Here is a 21,486-nt window from a genome sequence, read left to right as displayed (position 1 = left end):
TGTATAGCCTATTATATAAAGAGCTGAGAATTTAAAGATCCATGCTGGAAGTATTTAGAATGATCGTAGAATGTGTATATATATATATATATATATATATATATATATATATATATATATATATATATATATATATATATATATATATATATATATATATATATATATATATATATATATATATATATATATATATATATATATATATATATATATATATATATATATATATATATATATATATATATACATATATATCGTAAAAAGTGTGTTTAAAAATACAAAGCACATCGAAGGCTGATGACGACAGTGCTCGGCTTGGAGACGCTATAAACTCCATGCCGGACAGCGACACTTGTCGGGCGGTCAGGATCAGCACAGGTGAACGGGCGGAGAGGGAGTGGCCATGCACGCAGGTGAACGGGAAGAAGGAAGCCAGCCTGAGAGGCACGGTAAGAGGAGAAGACCCGTCAACATGTTAAACCTTTAATTATGACTTAATCTGAGAGAGAGACTTCAGGATGGTGACTTCGGGTGAGTTGGGCCTCATTTACTATGTAGAAAGTGTTCATTTCATGTGGTGGGAGTAGCCAACAATCTCGCGAGCGTGGTCCGGGTGTGGTCATGTTTATCTTGATATATCATCGTATAGGCTACAGGTCGCGCTGAATGTAACGAGTCGCCATTTCAACGGATGTCATGGAAGTATTTCTGAACAGCATATAACGTGAAGAACTGTTCAATGTTATCTCGGACTTGATGTCTTTATAGATAGGCCTATTTATTGATCAATATATCTGCTATGTGTTTGGATCCCTTGATGATTGACATTTCGATCACCATTTATTTGTTATTGTATGTAAAATAATAATTATTGTACCATAAAAAAAGGTGATACAGGTATGCAACAACACGAGGTTGAGTAAATGACAATTGAAATGTATACAAAGCTGTATTAAATTAAACCGTTGGAACAAGGACATAACACTTTCAACATGGAATTTTAAATGGTGATCAATGCCTATTTGATAATATTATATAATAACTATTCAATGCATTCTTTCTTTCATTCATTTCTTCAGTCATTAATTCAAAGGTCCAAAATATTAAATTGGCTACAATTGCTCTGATTTAAAAAAAATCATTAATCACAAATGCATGGAAGTGTCATGCACAAGTCATGGAAATTAAGATGTGAAAACCTCCATTACATATGAAAGCATTTAATCACCTTTGCTTTTCAGTGAAGTCATCATGGCTCATGAAAAATTACTGTGTGGACCATGAAATCCAGATACACATAGTTCCTTGACATTTAGTGTATCTGATTTGGTGTCTGGAACTTTATCTTCAATGCCCTGCTGTTTCTATGTTTATGATTGCTTGATATTGTGTATGTTTGCTGTAGGTCTTTGTTGTGGCAGTCTGAAGGATGACAAGATCCTGATGAAGATGGGTTTGGGGCTGGTGCTGGTTGGTCATGTGAACTTCTTGTTGGGGGCACTGGTACACGGAGTTGTGCTCCGACACATAAAGGTGTTCACTTGGAACCGGAAACTTGTCTACCCCATCTCCAATATCATTGCTCTTGTGGCAGGACTCATGGTATGTCGGTCCTCAAAATTGTAACATTTTGCTTTAATATCTACACATTTGTCATGGACATGGATTTAGTTTGGGATTTATTATCCAGTTGCCAGTGACGTGGTAGATGATGCATAATGCATAGTGGTTAAGTACTCATGAAATCAAAATTGATCTTATTTACTTTGTTAGCCCACATTACAGGTCTTGGGGTGAACAATTAATCCGTGCAAGTTAAGTTAATACACCAGTTAATACACAGAAGAAAATAGTTTGCTGTGGTAATCTTTAATCAAAATCTGAAAAGTAACTTCCGGTCTGGAATGGCGTTCCCTTTCCGATGACCGCAGTTTGACGGTCACTCCCCTCCTACCGTTAGTCTGATATGAGTGAGAGATGGAGAGGAGGAGCACTAAAGTAAAACCCTGCCCTATATTCAATATTCCATTTCTCTTTGGAAATGCGCCATAGCACTGAAATAAAATCACTTGCAACTTCCGGTTCACTGGGACTTTAAGATTGTGAGTTAAAGGGATGGTTCACCCAAAAATGAAAATTAGCCCATAATTTACTCACCCTCAAGTCATCCTAGGTGTATATGACATTCTTCTCTCAGACGAATAAAATCAGAGCTATATTACAAAATTCCAGGCTAATCCAAGCATTAGAATTGCAGTAATAGTGGCTCTGTTTTTGAAGTCCATAAAAAGTGCATCTGTCCGTCAAATAACGTGCTCCACGTGGCTCCGGGGTGTTAATAAAGTTCTTCTGAAGCGAATCGATGCGTTTGTGTAAGAAAAATATCCATCTTTAAAACTTTATCAAGTAAACTTTCGGCCGACTGCCTTCCGTGGAAAAGTGTTGAATGTTGAAAGTGAAACTCAAGATGCGTACGTGTCGTCATGACGAGCCTACCTGGACGCGTTAGTCTTTCAACCGGCAGGGGAACTTTCAACAATTTTTCCATAAATTGAACAGGGAAGGCGGTCAACCAAAAGTTTACTCTATAAAGTTTTAAATATTGATATTTTTCTTACATAAACACATCAATTCGCTTCAGAAGGCCTTTATTAAGACCCCAGAGCCGCGTGGAGCATGTTATTTGATGGGCAAATGCACTTTTTATGGACTTCAAAAACAGAGCAACTATGACTGCAATTCTAATGCTTGGATTAGCCTGGAATTTTGTAATATAACTCAGATTTTATTCGTCTGAAAGAAGAATGTCACATACAGGTGGCGGTCATATAATTAGAATATAATCAAAAAGTAGATTTATTTCACTAATTCCATTCAAAAAGTGAAACTTGTATATTATATTCATTCATTACACACAGACTGATAAATTTCAAATGTTTATTTCTTTTAAATTTGATGATTATAACTGACAACTTAAGAAAATCACATTCAGTATCTCAGAAAATTAGAATATTACTTAAGACCAATACAAAGAAAGGATTTTTAGAAATCTTGGCGAACTGAAAAGTATGAACATGAAAAGTATGAGCATGTACAGCACTCAATACTTAGTTGGGGCTCCTTTTGCCTGAATTACTGCAGCAGTGTGGCGTGGCATGGAGTCGATCAGTCTGTGGCACTGCTCAGGTGTTATGAGAGCCCAGGTTGCTCTGATAGTGGCCTTCAGCTCTTCTGCATTGTTAGGTTTGGCATATCGCATCTTCCTCTTCACAATACCCCATAGATTTTCTATGGGGTTAAGGTCAGGCAAGTTTGCTGGCCAATTAAGAACAGGGATACCATGGTCCTTAAACCTGGTACTGGTTGCTTTGGCACTGTGTACAGATGCCAAGTCCTGTTGGAAAATGAAATCTGCATCTCCATAAAGTTGATCAGCAGCAGGAAGCATGAAGTGCTCTAAAACTTCCTGGTATACGACTGCGTTGACCTTGGACCTCAGAAAACACAGTGGACCAACACCAGCAGATGACATGGCACCCCAAACCGTCACTGACTGTGGAAACTTTACACTGGACCTCAAGCAACGTGGATTGTTTGCGTCTCCTCTCTTCCTCCAGACTCTGGAGGAAATGCAATTGTCTTCAATATTGAACCTTTTCACAATATTCTAATTTTCTGAGATACTGAATTTGGGATTTTCCTTAGTTGTCAGTTATAATCATCAAAATTAAAGGGGTGGTAAAACACATTCTTTTAAAGGCTTGACTGTGTTTGTGGGGTGCACTGTAACATGTGTTCATGCTTCGTTTAAAAAAAAATTGCCTTATTTTTCATATATTTGACATTTATTCTACACTGCTCTGTCCCTCCTTGTAAAACGGTCTGATGCTTTCCGGGTTGAATGAAGCCAGTCCCTCAAAAATACGCAGTGGGCTCTGATTGGTTGGCTGGCCCAGTGTGTTGTGATTCGCTAACCGCCTAGTGCACGTTTGTCGGAAACGTCACGCCCCTTACCTTTACCGGAGGCTGTGCTTTGGTCAGTATTAGAAACAACGGCGTCAATAAAACCATATGAGCCCGAATCAGACCCAGAACATTTGAGTGAAGATGATCGAGCAGAACCTGTTCAGTCCTCAAGAGTAAAGACTGCGGATCTATAGTGATCGCTACTGAATGGCACTTTAACTTTTGTTTTTTTAGAACGATTATAGCCAAATATCTGTCGCAAGAACTAACCCAAAACGAACACTAAGCACTGGCTTTAACTAGTAAGTTAGCCAAATCACACACAGAACCATGTTTAGCATGCCTGTAGATAAACAATACATAAAAGCTCTAATCAAAGAATCATTTACACTAATGTCAGGTTCGCTGTTGAGATTTTAACGTTAGTGTTTGTAACGTTAGGTGTTCGTCGGATAACGTTAAGTATGAATGAGCATTTAACAGACTGGTTTGCAGAACAGCGTTGTCATCTGTTTACTTCCTTGCTACAACCTATTACAGGAAAACACATCGACGAAAAATAAATCAGACTTACAGGTTGTGGCCCGTAAACAGCTTCTGTTTGTAAATCCAGCTTTCAGGACAAGCCGTTGTGCATATCCTGTATTGAACTCGCGAAGTTTGTGGAAGTTTGTGTTGTCCTCCGTGAAATGTGCAGCGCGCGCGTCGTGCATCCACGCACCTGCAGTGTTTTTTTCACGCATCTGACGTTGTGCAAATCTGGCATTGAAATCGCGAAGACGGTGGATGTTTTCCTCTGTTAGATGTGCTGCAGGGAGCCCCGCGCGCGCCTGATTCCCCGCTGACTCAAACACACGTGCATATAACATGCTGTATGTTAAACGCTCTGCAACGCACCCCCGTCCCAAGGAAGGCTGAACAGAGCAAGTACCCCAGACCTGCAATCCGGATGAAAATAACAGCGTTTCCTCAGCATCGCGGCAACAACACTCCAGCCTACTAACCACAACAGCGCCGCGATACAAAATGGCCTCACCCCCCCTTATTTAATATTCTCGGAGGAGGGGTTTATGTAAATATTGAGCCTGTTGATGTCACCAACCCTGGAGGAATGTGTGTAGTCGCCTGCTGGCCGTTTGCTGTTCTTAGAAACTGATTTCTTTAAAAGCAAATATCTCCCTTTGCTTTAAACTTTGAACGTTGTAACTTTGCAGATGTTGTTTATGCTCAAGCAGCAACATTACACGTTAGCTAAAGTTAGAATAGTGAAATCGTGGTTTACCACCCCTTTAAAAGAAATAAACATTTGAAATATATCAGTCTGTGTGTAATGAATGAATATAATATACAAGTTTCACTTTTTGAATGGAATTAGTGAAACAAATCAACTTTATGATATTCTAATTATATGACCAGCACCTGTACCCCTAGGATGACTTGAAGGTGAGTAAATTATGGGCTAATTTTCATTTTTGGGTGAACTATCCCTTTTAATAACCAGGTGTGTGTTGGAACTTTAAACACACCCCTTCCACTGAATGAATCAACACTGTAATTCATACATCTGACCATGTTATAACCTGCAGGCAATTGTTGGTGGAATCTCAGCTATTGTTCTCTCAAAGAACAAGAAAAACCAGATACTGGTGAGTAGACATACACACTCAATGCTGTCCTTTTTGCTATGATCGCATTTGTTATTTATGTATTTTTGCTATTTATGAGGTTTATTTGCTGCCACTGCAAAACATTCACTTTAAAACAAGAGTCTTTCTATAGAACAAAATGGAGTATTCATGTATAATTTCTGAACACATTCTATCTTTGTTGCAGAGTTGGTTTCTACTAGTTGTGAGCGTCCTTTCTACTCTTTTGGGTGCCGCTTCTGCAGTGGGAATCAGTGTTGCTACAGTGAGGGCCATATGTCTGGACGGGAAGAATCTGTTTACCCACTGCGACCTGCCTGCCAACATGAGTTTGAGTTTATACAGCATCACAAATGAATGCCCCTTTGATCCCACACGCGTCTATGTGAGTCAGTGTATCTTCAGTCTGATGAGTCCTTGTGTAATCAAATGCAAATTACTGATATCTCAAATCTCAAAAATTAAGTGTTCTTGCTCTGTTTTAGTGTGCTTTAGTGGCTTGAGATGCATTTAGGTATAAAGGTAAAAACAATGTGTAAATGTTCTTATGTTTACGCCAACTTACGAGCATGTGTACCTAATTTCTCACGGTTTTGTTTGTATCGTGGTTTTAGGATCACAGTTTCCATACAGTTTGGTATGTGCTATGTTCAGGGCAAAAAAGACGACTGTCAAATAAAAATAAACAAAATAAGAACAAATAATTAACTACAAGCAACAGCACAAATAAAATAAACCTTTTCAGGTTATTCAGGTAGGTATAAATGTAGGTACAAAAAATTAAATATAGTAATCAAATGTAAAATAACATTGCATATTTCAGTATATAAATTAAAGAGTAATTCTTTTTAAAATTACAACATTAAAACAGTCCTGAACTTTATTACAAAAAAAGAGGGTATATAAGAATATATCAATTATATGAATAAATATTAAGGTAAAAATATGAATTCAAACTAAAACAAAAAGTAACACTCTAAAATTTTATTAGTAAATGTTGAATTTAACAAACAATCAACAATACAAACAGTCATGCTCTAAAAGCTATTCAATCAAGAGCAGTGAGTGATTTCCTTGTTTTTTGTGTTGTTTGATTAACATTAAAAACACATACAGACAGCAGAAATATTAGGCTACTGTCTCTTTAAGACATTGCACTGATCCAGTACAATCATATTGTATACATGCAGTCTTTCTCAACTCTTGTTCTCTTAATAACAGACTGATGCTGCGTCCCAATTCGCCTACTTATACTACGACCTAAAATTATATACTCTTTTTGTGAAGAAAAAGTACATACTTTTGAGTGTTTAACAGAAGAGTATGCAAGCTTTGGGACATACTACTTCGTCATCTTTAACGGACTCGGTCGCTTAGTTACGTCACTGTTTAAACTGCCCTGTCAATCATCGTTACAGTTTAAATCCTCCACATTCAATTTGATTTCCTACCGTATCGGAGAGAAATGTAGTCGCACGTTGATCTGCCATTCGTGGGTCTTTAATGCAGAGACTCCTCTCATGTGTTTGCAGTTTAAATATAATGATGCATTTAAAAGTTAATGGCCAAACGTATCATTACAAAAGTTCTCAATGCGGCTGCAGGTGAAATATAATGTGGATAATATTGAATAAATATATTTTTGTCAGGTTAAATACTGATATTGCTCACTCAAACCCCTTTATCTAACCGTCGGACTCGCACACCGTCATATTTGTAGTTTTTTAACACTTTTTATCCACGTTTGTAGTTCTAATCGAATCCTCGTCCATCTTGCAATGGGTTGTGGGCAATATCAGCCGTTAGAGTGCGCATCGATCTGCACTTCGAATTCTGACCGGAAATAGTAGACCATCAGTGACCACCGGGAATCTTTGGAATACTATTTTCAACATACTACGATTTGGGACGTACTAATTATTTTTTCGAATACTATTTAGTACGGATAGTATGTGAATTGGGACGCAGCATATGAATTTCTAGGATACTCACCAAGACAGGCATGTTGCAATTATTTTGGTGTATTTGTCCATTCAAGTGCAAGACTTGAAAGGGAACTCAATATTTGTGTGCTGTCTAAGACGAGGCATATGGCACTTGCATTGAACAATGTCCACATTTTTTGATCATCGCTGTTGTAATGTATTGATCGACTGAAACCTACATAAGTGGAACTCTGTCTGTTTTATGCGTTATTTTCAACAAACCATATTATGTATGTGTAGTCAGATTTGAGATTAGCCGCAGTGCAAGTGCGTGCCGAGCCGTGGGTGGAGAATAGTAGGGTTCGGAGAACAGTAGGGTTCCATATATACCAATCGGGCATAACATTATTACCAGGTGAAGTGAATAAATAACACTGATTATCTCTTCATCACTGCACCTGTTAGTGGGTGGGATATATTAGGCAGCAAGTGAACATTTTATTCTCACAGTTGATGTGTTAGAAGCAGGAAAAATTGGCAAGCATAAGGATTTGAGCGAGTTTGACAAAGACCAAATTGTGATGGCTAGACGACTGGGTCAGAGCATTTCCAAAACTGCAGCTCTTGTGGGGTGTTCCCGGTCTGCAGTGGTCAGTATCTATCAAAAGTGGTCCAAGGAATTAGCAGTGGTGAATCGGCGACAGGGTCATGGGCGGCCGAGGCTCATTGATGCACGTGGGGAGTGAAGGCTGGCCCGTGTGGTCCAATCAAACAGACGAGCTACTGTTCCTCAAATTGCTCAAGAAGTTAATGCGGGTTCTGATAGAAAGGTGTCAGAATACACAGTGCATCGCAGTTTGTTGTGTATGGGGCTGCATAGCCGCAGACCAGTCAGGGTCCCCATGCTGACCCCTGTCCACCACCTAAAGCGGCAACAGTGGGCATGTGAGTATCAGAACTGGACCACGGAGCAATGGAAGGTGGCCTGGTCTGATGAATCATGTTTTCTTTTACTTCACGTGGATGGCCGGGTGTGTGTGCGTTGCTTACCTGGAGAACACATGGCACCAGGATGCACTATGGGAAGAAGGCAAGCCGGTGGAGGCAGTGTGATGCTTTGGGCAATGTTCTTCTGGGAAACCTTTGGTCCTGCCATCTGTGTGGATGTTACTTTGACACATGCCACCTATCTAAACATTGCAGACCATGTACACTCTTTCATAGAAACGGTTTCCCCTGGCCTCTTTCAGAAGGATAATGCGCCCTGCCAACAAAGCAAAAATGGTTCAGGAATGGTTTGAGGAGCACAACAATGAGTCTGAGGTGTTGACTTGCCCCATTCTTTCACAGTTTGAGCCTGATGAATCTTGGCTTTATCATCCATGTATATGACCATGATGCATCTTCCTACATGGTTAATAGATCAGGGTTCCCATGGTCATAAATACTTTCAGCATGGAAACTTTTATATAATTTTTCTAAAATATTTGAGCTAGAATTGCTCATTTATTATTTTTTTTTAATCAAGCAATCACAAATGAATAGAAATGGCAATGGAAAATATTTCTCTCTCCAGGGTACTACATTAATCCTATGGCTTCCATTGATTCTGATGTCAGTGGTGGAGGTTGTGTTCTCCTGCCGTTGTTTCTTGGCCTGCACGTCTTTCCTCCGGATGCGCTGCCCGTGGAGAAGAACTGTCAATAGGAGGGTAAATAGAACTATATGCACTTTTCTGAAGGAAATCCTAATAATACTCGCTAAACTGCATAAAATGAAAAAGCATAAAAGGTATTATGTTTTAATGGCATGCCAGCGCCACATTAAACTTGATAAACCTTCTGTGTTCTCTGAATGTAATGTAAATGTTGGGGTTTAGGTGCGTGTCCAGCTGCCAGAAGAAACTGAACTGCCACCAGGGGATGATCCAAATGAGGAGAGCCCAACAGAACAGCATGACCTTCTTGCTATGGAGACTAGTGAAATGTAATTCAAAAGTAAACATCACATGAACAATAGATGCTTTTCATAACTGCTGCCAAACAGTCAATGCACATAAGACGTAAAAGTGTGCTGTCCACTGAAGTGGCTAGCAGGTGAAGAGAGGCGGTGCTCTGTCATCTAATGAAACACTAATGATGAGTGTTATTCTTCAGTTTTGTAGTGGGATCTGGTATTTATCCCAGTTCCTGATTAACCCTTAAGATACAATTATAATAATTGCAGATAAGTAGTCTTGTGCTGTCAGGTCAGTATTAGGTCTAAGCCTACACTAGCTCGTTATATCATACCATTAATCTAGTGATATGAACATCTCGTCCCTTAATGAACAATACAAAATCAATAAACAGTCAATAACCCTTGTAATGAGACCATACTCACCACCCGGTGGTTTTTCTCAACGATGGTTGCTTGACCCCTTGGCCGTGTCAGATGTGATAAAAATGCTCTATCTATTCTTTATGCAACTGACTTTATAAGCTGAGGTAAAAAACTGAAAAATACTTTTTCTTTATAAAATGAAAATTTATTTATACAAAAGATAAAAGTACTGGTTAAACAATGATCCAAAAGTAATTAGCAAAATAATAAAAGGTTACAGGTTATAATACTTCAGCTTATCCAATCTCAGACAATCATGAATGAGTGGGTCAATATAAAGGTTTAAAATACCTTGTATGCAGTTTCAAGCAATAGATGTAAAAAAGTAACTTGTTCTCGTCCGAGCAATACAAGTCAGAATGATACAGCAGAGCAATGCAAATAAAAATACAGAGAGAGAGTAATTCTCAATGATGGTACATCAATCAAAAGAAATCAAAAAGGAATGCACACCGACAGAAAAAATACAGGGGTATTTATACCGAACTGTTTACATATTAAGCAATCTGGGTTCTTTCCAAAGAGGAAGTCTATTTTGTCTGCAAAGGAAATCAAGTGTGTCGATATCTTGTCATCTTAGTTACTCTTGTACAGACGATGCTGGCTCTTGCAGATTCTTCCATACTTTATGGTTCTTCCTTCCTTTTCTCCCCGTCATCTTAGGATGTCGTTTAACATGAGTGTGGGTGTATAATTCAGGAAGTGTTTTCGTTAGTTCATTTATACTCATATTGTAGCTTTCCCTTACACCCCCTCTTGCACTCACGGAAATACTTTTACTATTAACTTTGTCAGGGTATATTACGTTCAATTCATCCAATCTAACATTAAAAACATAGACAGTAGGAAGTACATAATCCAAACAACACTCATGAAAGCGATACCTAGTCTCACTCTCTTTCCAGAAGAAACCAATCACGAGAGTCCCGTACTGTGCGGACAGATTCTTAACCGTCTCCCGGTACCATGTCTTCGACACGGACATCCATCGGAATGAGTTCCTTCTCCTCGGGGCTCGATCCATTGCCATCAGCACTTGCGGAGATAACGCCAACTCGGCACCACTCTCCAATATGCTTTCGTCTACCATCCTTGGAACCCAGCGGGCTCTTGACAGACGTACAAAGCAGAGCTGTTGGATCGAGCACATAGACAAAGACAATTTGGCCGTTAACACGCGCCATCCTTGTACAAAACCCTGGAACAACCATTTTCCGCCATAGATAGGTTTGAATCTCCGCACAGCACCGTCCCCTCGAAATAGTTTCTCTGTGTCCAATCAAAAGCTCAACAGCTTCGTCTAGGTCTACAATTATCCATTTCATGTCAATAATAAAGCTCAATGCGTGATAATCGAGATGATGAGTGCTCTTTGGGTCAGTAAAATCCGCCATCGCTTTATAAAATGTAATAGATCTTATTTCAGCCATGTAATAACCCTGTTTGATTACACATTCTGTACAAAAATTCACATACATCAACATTTCTCTCTTATAAACTATCAATTTCAAAGGATAACAATATTTTTCACATTCGTGACATCTTCTCTGCATTGCCCCGCCCGGTGTCTTTTTCATTATAGGCACCTAATGTAACACACAATCATAAAACAATAAATCATTTATCCTGCCCTATCTAGGATAGTTAATTCAAAAATAAAAGAAAACAAAAATAAATTAACTTATCGTCCTATTAATCATAATAAAAGAATCAGGGAGAGAAAAATAAATCAACTTATAATGTTGCCGTTAATCATAGTTCATTCAATGACAGAAAACCTAATACCTCCAAACCAAATCAATGTTAGATGATGGTAGATTATGTTAAAGAAAGAAAAATCAACAAAAACAAAAAGAAATCATTTATCAATCATAAAGAGTGAAATCCTCTTTGTTGTCTGCTTTTATTTGGCCAGAATAAAAACAGAGAACATTTTAACATACTATTAAAAATTTACTATCAATTACTCGTAAATCTGCTTTAGTCTATAACTAAAAAAAAAAAATGAATAATTTGAGCAATAGATCATAAATTTTCCAAAAAAAAAAATTTTGTTTTGAAAGAAAAAATCAAAATACAGAATATTCGTCTTCTTCATCTGTCGTCATCAATGATAACAAACTAATACAATTCAAGTTCCAAAAAACGTCATATCTTCCTATTTACCAAACTATTTGGAAAAATCTATGGAGAACTAAAAATAATGAAGACCTTATAAAAGTAATCCTTCTAATTTCATAATAAAAATAAAATGAAAACAACTCATCATGGTCTTAAAAATAAAAATGATAAACAAAATCATCTTGGTCTTAAAACATAATGAAATGAAAACAAAATATCCCCGACCCATGTAAATAGAGGGCAATGACTCATTTTTTTTTTTTTTTTTTTTCATGAGTCATTCTCCTCCTGTGTTCAACTGTGTTTCAACAACACCAAAATTTACAATTATCTAAAAATTTGAATAATCGGCTGTAATCATTAATGCCCACAAGAATTGAGAGCATGAATAATTTTGGCTCTTCAGTGTGCCGAGAACTGGCAGCCATTATAATTACTAAAAAATACAAAACTGCCAGTTTTATCACAAGGGGTCTAAGCATATTATTTCTCTGATAGCTTAATGCGATCAGAAAAATGTATGTTAGGATAGCAATCACTATTCCAACATATTTCAGCCAAAAAACGTCAAGATAACATCTAGCGAAATTGTATACAAAAATTGCGCCTGCAAAAATCATTACCGCAAAAATGCCTCTTTGACCAAAAAGTTTTACATATCTAGCGCTTCTCAACAGCTGTGATACTAAAATCAGAACTAAAGAAAAATCATCCAAAATGTTAAAAAGACCTAGGCTCAAACACATTAGCAAAAATTGTTGGCGGTGATTATAGAACAGCCCAGAAATCCAATACATAATTAACCAAAAGTTTATAATAAACATACTCACTATATCGCGGTTCGCTTGTTCTTGGCTGGGCCAGGACGAGCTTGTGTTTGAGCAATTTAGATAGGCCATTATCTTTTTTTTTTTTTTTTTTTTTCGTAATGACCGCTGTTGTAATTCAGTTATGTTCAGTCACCTTCCAGTGTCAGTCTGTTGTCAAGTTCACTAGTCAACATGCCATGCTTATAAGGCCTCGAGGGGCCTTTTAAAATTGCGTAACTCTCAGTCTTCAAACTTTTCCATCCTCAATGTCAGAGTCGAACTCGCTTGCAGAGAGAAGCGCTTTCCGGTCCTTTAAGGAACCGTTCAGTTTCGACAGTCGATTGCAAACCAATCCTAATTTGGAAAATTTAATTATCATAACTGTCGATACTGTCACTATAAAGATGACAGCCAGGCAAATTACCACTATTTGTATGTAAAACCATGATTCTACGAATAAATCCCAAATGGAGACAGCAAGCTCCTTAACATTATCCAAAGCCCACAGAATCGCTTTAGTTTGTACTTTCCAATAAACCGTAAATAGATTCCCTGTATTGGGCCTTATTAATTGAGATGAGAAGTCTGCAGAAAACATAAAATGCGGGCCCATTGAAAGGCCTTCCAGGTAATCGTCGACTAAATCAAAAATACCCCCCAGCTCAAGTTGACTTTTCACCATCGATGAAAATGCACATTTTTTCATTATTTGATTTTTTGCTATCAACATTAAAGGAGCCCCTGGCGTAATTTGACTTATATCTTCCCATCGTTCCTCACTTCCAATCTTGTCTTGGCCCAATTTCATCAAGTCTTTAAATGTACAATATAAGTGTTCCCCTTTATACATCCATGTTATATTAGGGCTGAACATGTCACCTGGGGTTTTAACAGTCCATTCATCGAACATCTTTTTGTCGCAAGCCTGTTCTATACCCGGAAACCACAAATATTTCTCCTCTTCATCTCTTTTAAATTGAAACTTGCCAACTCCAAAATTCCATGAGCTTGATCTAATTTTATTCACGTCCTTTAAATAGTCATCAGACCGTAGACTATGCCTAGAAAAAGGACTCGATCTTTTTATATTAAAATTAGATGATGCCATCAATACTTTATAATCCTTACCATTGCTACCCCGATGTTCGCTAGGTTTCAACATTGGTAAATAGTATTTATTACTCCAATAGCCATGGGTCAACACTAATTTGTTTAGTCCTATATTTGATTTATTATTCCTATAAGATATAGAAATTGGGAATATGTTCTTATTTTTGCTCTCTTGGAACGTTCTCCAAGTGACTGTTTGGCTAGATATCTCATCCAATCCCATTGCTACAGGGAACACATCCCAAACTCGGTACTGGAAGTTGGATAGTCCAATCCATCTTAATGTACCTTTATTCATTCCATCACTATGATTACTCCAAATACCTTGATTTGTATGAGTCCACCGAAGTGGGCCCTCAATTGCCAAACAATAAAGCACTATAGCGGATCTATATTGTTGATCAGATATATTAGTTAGAATATAACTCACTATCCCTGATGCATTCGCTAGTTCTAACGATATTCCTGCTCGTGGCGCATAATCCAAAGTCAATGGGTGTAGTCTACTACCCCCTACTCCGTTTTTCCACAAGGTGTCGTTAGTCGTCCATGTGTCTCTCTTTGACTCGGCCTTAACCATTTCATTGTTTGCGTCTTGATATCTCATCCAAGAATGCCACAGCTTGATGACCTCAATGCCATACTCTTTAAATTTATCGTTATCCCATTTGGATTCACTATCCAAATAGCAAATCCAGGCACTAGTCGTACCATATTCCGTTTTACAATGTATATCTAAGTTGTACCATAACTGGTTTTCAGGTTTATTACTCAAAAACCTATTTTTAGTCAAATATGGGCAATCTTTTCTGTTTTCACACAATGCAAGTGGCACAACCTTTTTCTCACATGTCACCCAGTCTAACTCTGCATAGGCTGGTTTGGGTCTATTTTTAAACACCCCCAAAATTAATACATGTGGCTTCAGTCCTATTGGCCAATAACTTTTCTGCACTGGGTTGCTCAAATCTGCATTATTCCATGTGTTCTTAGTTATTGTAATTTTACTAGCAGATCTAATTTTTCGTTTTTTGTTTGCTCCAATTACACTGTCATTTTTTATTTCCATAGTTATGGGTCTTTCTATGCCACTTTTTCCCATCCAGGTTTCCTGCACTGTAGTACTTACCTGTTTAGTTAAACAATCCCATTTGTCTTTTTGCGATATTTCCACAATAGGACTGTTCCATATTTTGTACACATGCGACCTGGACGTAAGGTTAGTTATATCTGAAAAATTATAAACCAAACCCTTCAATTTTACATGTGTCTGGTTATGGGCTTTTAAACTACTCCATTGTAACTTTGTTTTATTCTTTATTACTTTATTCCCATAAAGAACTGGCCCTTTGGTTGCACTGATTCGTTTTGTACCCTTACAATTCCAAAAAGATTTATCTATTTTAGCAATAAATCCCTTGAACATTTCCCTTATCATTCTTGGCCCATATATTTCGCCTTTTAAAGTTACATTTTGTTTATAACAAATTTTACTAACTATTCTTTCAATTTCAGAACACGAGGCTACTCCTATTTTACTTTCTTTATTTTCTACAGATATGCCCAAGCAGACTATGAAAAAACTTATTAACAACGATATTAGTGACGCAACCAGGAACAGACTTAAGGTTCTCCTTTTTCCTCTCAGCGTCCTCTGCTTTCGTCTCGTTTCCGTTCCTTTACGCCTCATGTTGCTGCAAAACAGAAAAAGAGACACAGAGAGACATGTCAACCTAAACTTTCCCTAACTGCTTTCTGAACCAATTGGTTACTTTGCTCAGCGAGTTAGGTTTAGGGATTACTGATCGTTCCACATGAACCCCCTCTATTGATCTTCCAACCCCCATGTAATCTGAGGTAGTTGTTAGTGAGACTTTCACTTCCCACTCTATACTGTGCTGTCCAGGTTCTATCTTGACCTTTACTATTTCTGACCCTGTAAACGTCCTCTGACGACGTGCTTGGATAGTAAGGTTCGTTTCCCAGACATAAAAACTATACTCTCTCGGCATATAAATAGGGAAGTCTTCCTGGAAAGACATTTCTTTAATTACATCAATTATCAAATCGTATAACAATTTTTCCTTGTACTCTCCCTTTTCTTTATAGTTCACAAGACCATCCCCGTCATGCAATGATTCTTTCACCACTTGCTTCCATAGATTCAGGTCAGTGTCTCTAGACAAGGTTTTGTCCAGAACCTCCCCTTTTCGGAACGGGTCGGAATCTAACGGTATTTGTTGTCCACAAATAAACAGCCTGTCCCATAAAAATGCCTTTTCTTTGTCAGAGATTAAGGCTAATGGGTTCACTTCCCATTTTTCCATAATTTTACCATGTTGGAAACATCCTAAACTGGTATTACTTTTCCTAGTTTGCCATACTCCTTTCTGGCTGGTCACAACCATCCAGCGTTTTTTCAGAAGAATGACACACTTGTCACACCTTTTAAGTTGTCCTTGTTCAACTAGAACACACTTACACTCTTGGCCTCGTAGATTAAATTTTAATTTACAATCTACACAGTTTTTACAACCACAATTCCCAGTGGTTAGTTCGTACTGCCAAACGATCCAATTCTGCGTTTTTATCCGACATGCTCCACAGATTGAAATGTCTCCGATTGCACATGGGCCAACGGTTCTTTCACTACAGAACCATTTTGGCACAGTTTCCACCTGCGCTTTAAGCCAGGTGTGGCTTTCCCTCATTTCTCGAGTTCCTGCCCAGAGGAGTTTGCAAACTTCCTGTTTGCCACAGATCACACAGTCAGTTGGTCTCCGTCGGATAGAGGTAGTGCCCTCTCGACTCTCTCTATTCCACGTTTTCACCAAAAAGGATTCACTAAAATCTTTAACAACTACTACAGCGCCCTCCGTCGGATACTTAAAATCCTGCTGAGAGGTCACTCGCTGTTTGTTCATTATAGTTTTCTTAGTCTTTGCTCCCCACAAGATCTCTAACTGACCAAATTCCGTTTGCTTCAAGTTTAACGGTCGTATTTGAAGTTAATTCTACTACCTTATCTTCAGTTCCCGTTTTACTTCGAAAACGTCCCTGTTTTTGTTTTAATAAGATATAAACTTTTTGGCCTACCTTAAACGGATTTTTGCTTGTGTCAGTCGGTTCAGTAATTTGATTTGTTTTTTAAACCCTATAATTCAGAAAATGGAGGCATTCTGGAATTAGTAGGTCCCAGTCTCCTAGACTCTGATTTTTAATAAACCAATTTTTACATCTTTTCACACAATTCTCAGCTATTCCATTTGAACTTGGCTGATATTTAACTGCTTTAATTAAGGTGATACCTTGTTCTTCACAAAAGTTTTCAACCTCTAGCCCTGTTAAATTATGTGCATTATCTCCACGAACACGTTCTGGCGCACCTCTGTATTTTATCCAGTCCTTTAAGCTATTCACAACCACTGTGCTCGTAGCCTGTGGACATGGGTATATTTGTGTGAAATTTGAGCAATTGTCTACTATCACTAAGAAATAAACCTTATTTCTCTTCGTTTTAGGTCTCAAGGGACCCGCGAAATCGAGGCTTATTTCGACATTCTCTTTTTCAGTTTTGATTTTTCCAAAATCATGATATACACTGGTCATTACCTTCCTACAATCAGGACAGTTAAGCTTGATTTTGTAATAGCTGGTTTTCAGGTTCTGAACATACAAACCCATTTGTTGGCAGTATTTCGCAATATACGCTGTGGAAGGATGCTTCAGTTTATCGTGCAATTCTTGCAATAGGGTCCCCTCGCTTTCTTTCGTAACTGCTCGCACTCGAATGTATTCATCGACCTTTCCTGTTTCAGCTTCCGTTTTTTGAACAGTGTGGCTTGTCTGATGCAATACTCTTGGTTTAGCAATCTCATAGTTGTCTTTAATATTCATCCATAATTCTCTTTGTGCTAAAGGTTTCCTTTTGCATTATGGAATTCATTCTGTTGCCATATGTCCAAATTTTGAACTATACCTAAATATACATATTCACTGTCTGTTACTAGTATACAATCTTTATGATTGTTATCTTTCATATGTGAAATTGCTCTGTCCACTGCAGTTACTTCAGCTTCCTGAGCAGTTTTACTATCCTCCAATCTACCTATCTCTCTATGGATAATTTTTCCATTTAACGTGACTAAGAAACCCCACCATACTTGGCCTTTTTCTGAACTACCATCAGTAAAGTAACACATTTGTTTCGGGTTTATCATAGTCTGTTCTTCCTTTTTAGGCGTTTTTTTTTCATTTCTAAATTCAATCTGTTTATCAAAGCTTAATTTTTTCCATTTCGCCCAGGTAAAGGTTTGAATCATCTTTTGTTCATTCACAAGATTTTTGGCTTCTCTTACCATTAAATCTATACCTTCGCCTTTAGCTACTACTATTATCAGTTTCTCTGCAGCTAAGGATTTAATTGTCAGTAAATTTCTTGCTAACGTCGCTAAAATGTCAACTGATGACATATTTTCATGCTTTCTTTGATTTGCCGGTTTTTCATGCGAAATGAACATCACTGGTGATTTTGAGCTACCTTCATTATATAAGATGACTTCCATTTCTTCATTCGTGTTATTTACTTTAACTACCAAGTTCTTATCAGGATCTCTTCTGATAATCCTCCCTGAATTTAAGGCCATTTCTATTAGGTCACATTTGATTTTTTCTAGGTTCTCATCCCATTTAAAGCTATCCCCGGCTGTGGCTTTATACAGTGTTTTTGCTTTAGCACTATATCCTGGAATTAAATCTCGTATGAAATTTAATCTCCCTAGCAAGTTTTTGCAACTGTTTCAAGCTTTTTATTTCTGTATTTTTTAACTCTTTAAGTTTCTCTTGGGTTGATGGTGCAATTCCCCTTTCATTTCCTGAAATTTCAAACCCTAGAAAATTGACCTTCTCCTTCCCCAACTCTAGTTTTTTCAGATTTAACAGGAAGCCAGCTTCTGCTAATCTGCCAATGGTGTCCGTTAGGACTTCCATATGATCTTTTACGGTTTCCTTGGCAATTAATACATCATCAATGTACACTGTGACAGGTAAACCGTCCAAAATTTCCAATATTATTGCCTGGAATACATTAGGAGAGTTGCAGAACCCTTGTGGCAAACGGTTATATATCATCTGTTTCCCTTCAAAGGTGAAGGCCGTACGTGGTCGGCTTTCTTTAGCCAATGGGACTGACCAGAACCCATTAGCTAAATCTATTTTAGACAGGATTTTACCACCTTGCAGGCCATTTGTTGCGTCTCTCGCATTAATTAAATACCTGGTGTCAGGTACTGTTACTTTATTTAATGCTTTGAAATTTGTTACTAAACGATAGGTCCCATCCGGTTTTTGCACGCTTTGAATTGCGCTGTTGGTGGGACAATTTTCCTGTATACTTATAACCTTTTTTTGAAGCAATTCCCCTATAGTTTGTTTTATTTCTGCATATGCAGCTTTATTTAGCGGGTATTGCCTCTGTGGTGTTGGGATTCCTCCCACTATAGTATACTCATATTTATCTGATAACTTCCCACAATCGTTTTTACTTTTTGCGCAGTTATTTTTATATTTTTCGAGTAGTTTTCTTAACTCGTCTTTTGGTAGTAGAGTCTCGTTTACAACTCTATTTATTTCTTGCCCCAGGTCGACTGTTTTAAGCCACTTAACTTCCCTAATTTCCTCAGGAACTTTCTCTGCCATTTCTTTAACGAAAATAGCATCTTTTAAACACATTAAATTTGAGCTGTCTAATATGCAATGCAAACCTTCCCAAAGATATCTATCTCTGGTGACAGGCCCCATTTCCTTACTAAAGCCATACACTTTATATTTGCCCTTTAATTTTCTGGCTTCTGTAGGTAATTTTGTTATCGTTGTAATTTCTGCTCCTGTGTCTAAAAGGAATCGGACCCCTTTATAGTTTATAAATAGGTCTTTATCGTCTGTTTCCTCCACTAAATCCGAGGCTATAGCCGCTTTCCCTGGGGGGGCGCTGTCCTATTTTTTACTCTCTCTCTCAGTCTTATTTGATTTGACTTTAAGAGACTTCTCTGATTTGACTTCTGCTTTTTTATTCTTTTTGCTTATGTGTGCCTTTTTCTGTTCGTCTGACATTTTAGCCCATTTTTCTGGTTCAATGTAATCATTTTTCTTTCCTTGATTTTTTGTCTGTGTTGGTTTGGCCTGTGGTTTAGTTTTTTGATACGCTTGTTTTTTATGGTCTTTTTCACTAGGCCTGAGCTTTTGTCTGTCATTCGATCTGAATTTATTTTTTTGAAAGTTAGATTTTTGTTTGTCTCTAGCTCTCTCTGTTGGTCTATTCCTTTCTGGTCCTGAGCTGTCTTTCATTCTTTGTCTTCTATTTGTTTCTCTGTCATATCTGGCTGCAAATTTAGACAATTCTGACCAGTCAGTTTCTGCCCCCCAACTTGCAATTTCTCTGCAACCTGGTAGGTCTACGACTATCTTTTTTAATCTGGCTAGCATTTTTGTTTCAGTCCAGCCTTCCCTAGCCTTCTCAGATAGATATGGCCACAATCCTGTGTTTTTTACAATTTCTACCTCTTTCCTAAATTCAGCTTCTTCGTCAATTCCAATTACTTGTGAATTGTGATCTTTTAATGTTTCCAATCTTAGAGATAATCCTGTATGATACTTAATCATTTGTTCAATCAGGTTCTTTGTGACATTTAGCGTTTCCCCCAATTCAGCTACCATTCTAGCTTTAGCCATGTTATTTTGGCCTGCGCCAGGGAATCTCATATTCTGCAGTAGCTGAATTGAAGTGACGCTGTCCGTTTTTGCCTGTCGTTTAGGCCCGCGCCTCAGTTTAGGCCTTACTTCCTCATCAGATTCTGAGTTTAACCTCCCCCTTTCCTGCCTAGAGATTGCTGCCATTAGTGACAAGTCTACTTGAGGCTTAGGAGGAAGTAACTGTTTCCTGCTGCTTGTCTCCTCTCTGTCAGAGGTTGAATGCTCAGATTCAGACAGAGATTCTGAGGATTCTTCTTCATCCTCTATTTTCCTTTCATATTTTTCTATTCTGTAGTCTCTTTCACTACTCTCCCTGATAAGCTTCCTAGTTTTATCAGGTTTTAGTTGTTTTCTGGGAGCTTTACCCTTACGGGGTGGTAGCTCCTGGTGTGTATATTCTCTCAACTTCCAAATTTCGTTGTTAGTCGGTTCTTGTTTGTCGTTTCTGTTATCATCTAACAGCATGTAACACAACGATTTCTGCATACAATCTAATTGTTCTGCTAACATATCTATTTTAGCTTTTGAACTTGTCCCGGGCATATCTAAAATTTCATCCGCGGTAGGCCCGCACGCTAATTTAATTATTTTTTGTCCTGGTCCCTTTATATTTGCCAGGTGTGCATCTCCTGTTCTAAGAACAAGACCGGGGCAGGTTAAGAATGTTCTTCCTCCCAAAGTGTCGTGTTCTCTTTGATGAGAGCTACTTCGCCTCTCACGAGATTGGCTTCTAGATTTTTTGTAATTAATTTTCTTTCTACGAGGTATTTCCTC

At 38.0% G+C, this 21,486-nt stretch overlaps 1 protein-coding gene across 2 annotated transcripts in view; it reads left to right on the top strand.

Moving 5' to 3' along the window:
- The first annotated feature begins 353 nt into the window (after positions 1–353).
- tmem54a (transmembrane protein 54a) overlaps positions 354–21,486 on the top strand; it is a 43,122-nt gene continuing 21,989 nt past the window's right edge. Inside the window, exons 1-6 of one of the 2 annotated variants that reach the window (XM_079833001.1) lie at positions 354–452; positions 1,409–1,605; positions 5,556–5,615; positions 5,803–6,000; positions 9,117–9,251; positions 9,420–11,954. In XM_079833001.1, coding sequence (XP_079689127.1) covers positions 407–452; positions 1,409–1,605; positions 5,556–5,615; positions 5,803–6,000; positions 9,117–9,251; positions 9,420–9,530 — 747 coding nt within the window. In that variant the 5' untranslated portion in view covers positions 354–406 and the 3' untranslated portion in view covers positions 9,531–11,954. Of the gene's footprint in view, positions 535–1,408; positions 1,606–5,555; positions 5,616–5,802; positions 6,001–9,116; positions 9,252–9,419; positions 11,955–21,486 lie in introns of those variants that run through there. The other variant, XM_079833002.1, reaches the window with a different exon arrangement.

This window comes from Gobio gobio, assembly GCF_949357685.1.
Source record: "Gobio gobio genome assembly, chromosome: 13".
NCBI lineage: Eukaryota > Metazoa > Chordata > Actinopteri > Cypriniformes > Gobionidae > Gobio > Gobio gobio.
This window is presented reverse-complemented; position numbering and strand designations above follow the sequence as displayed.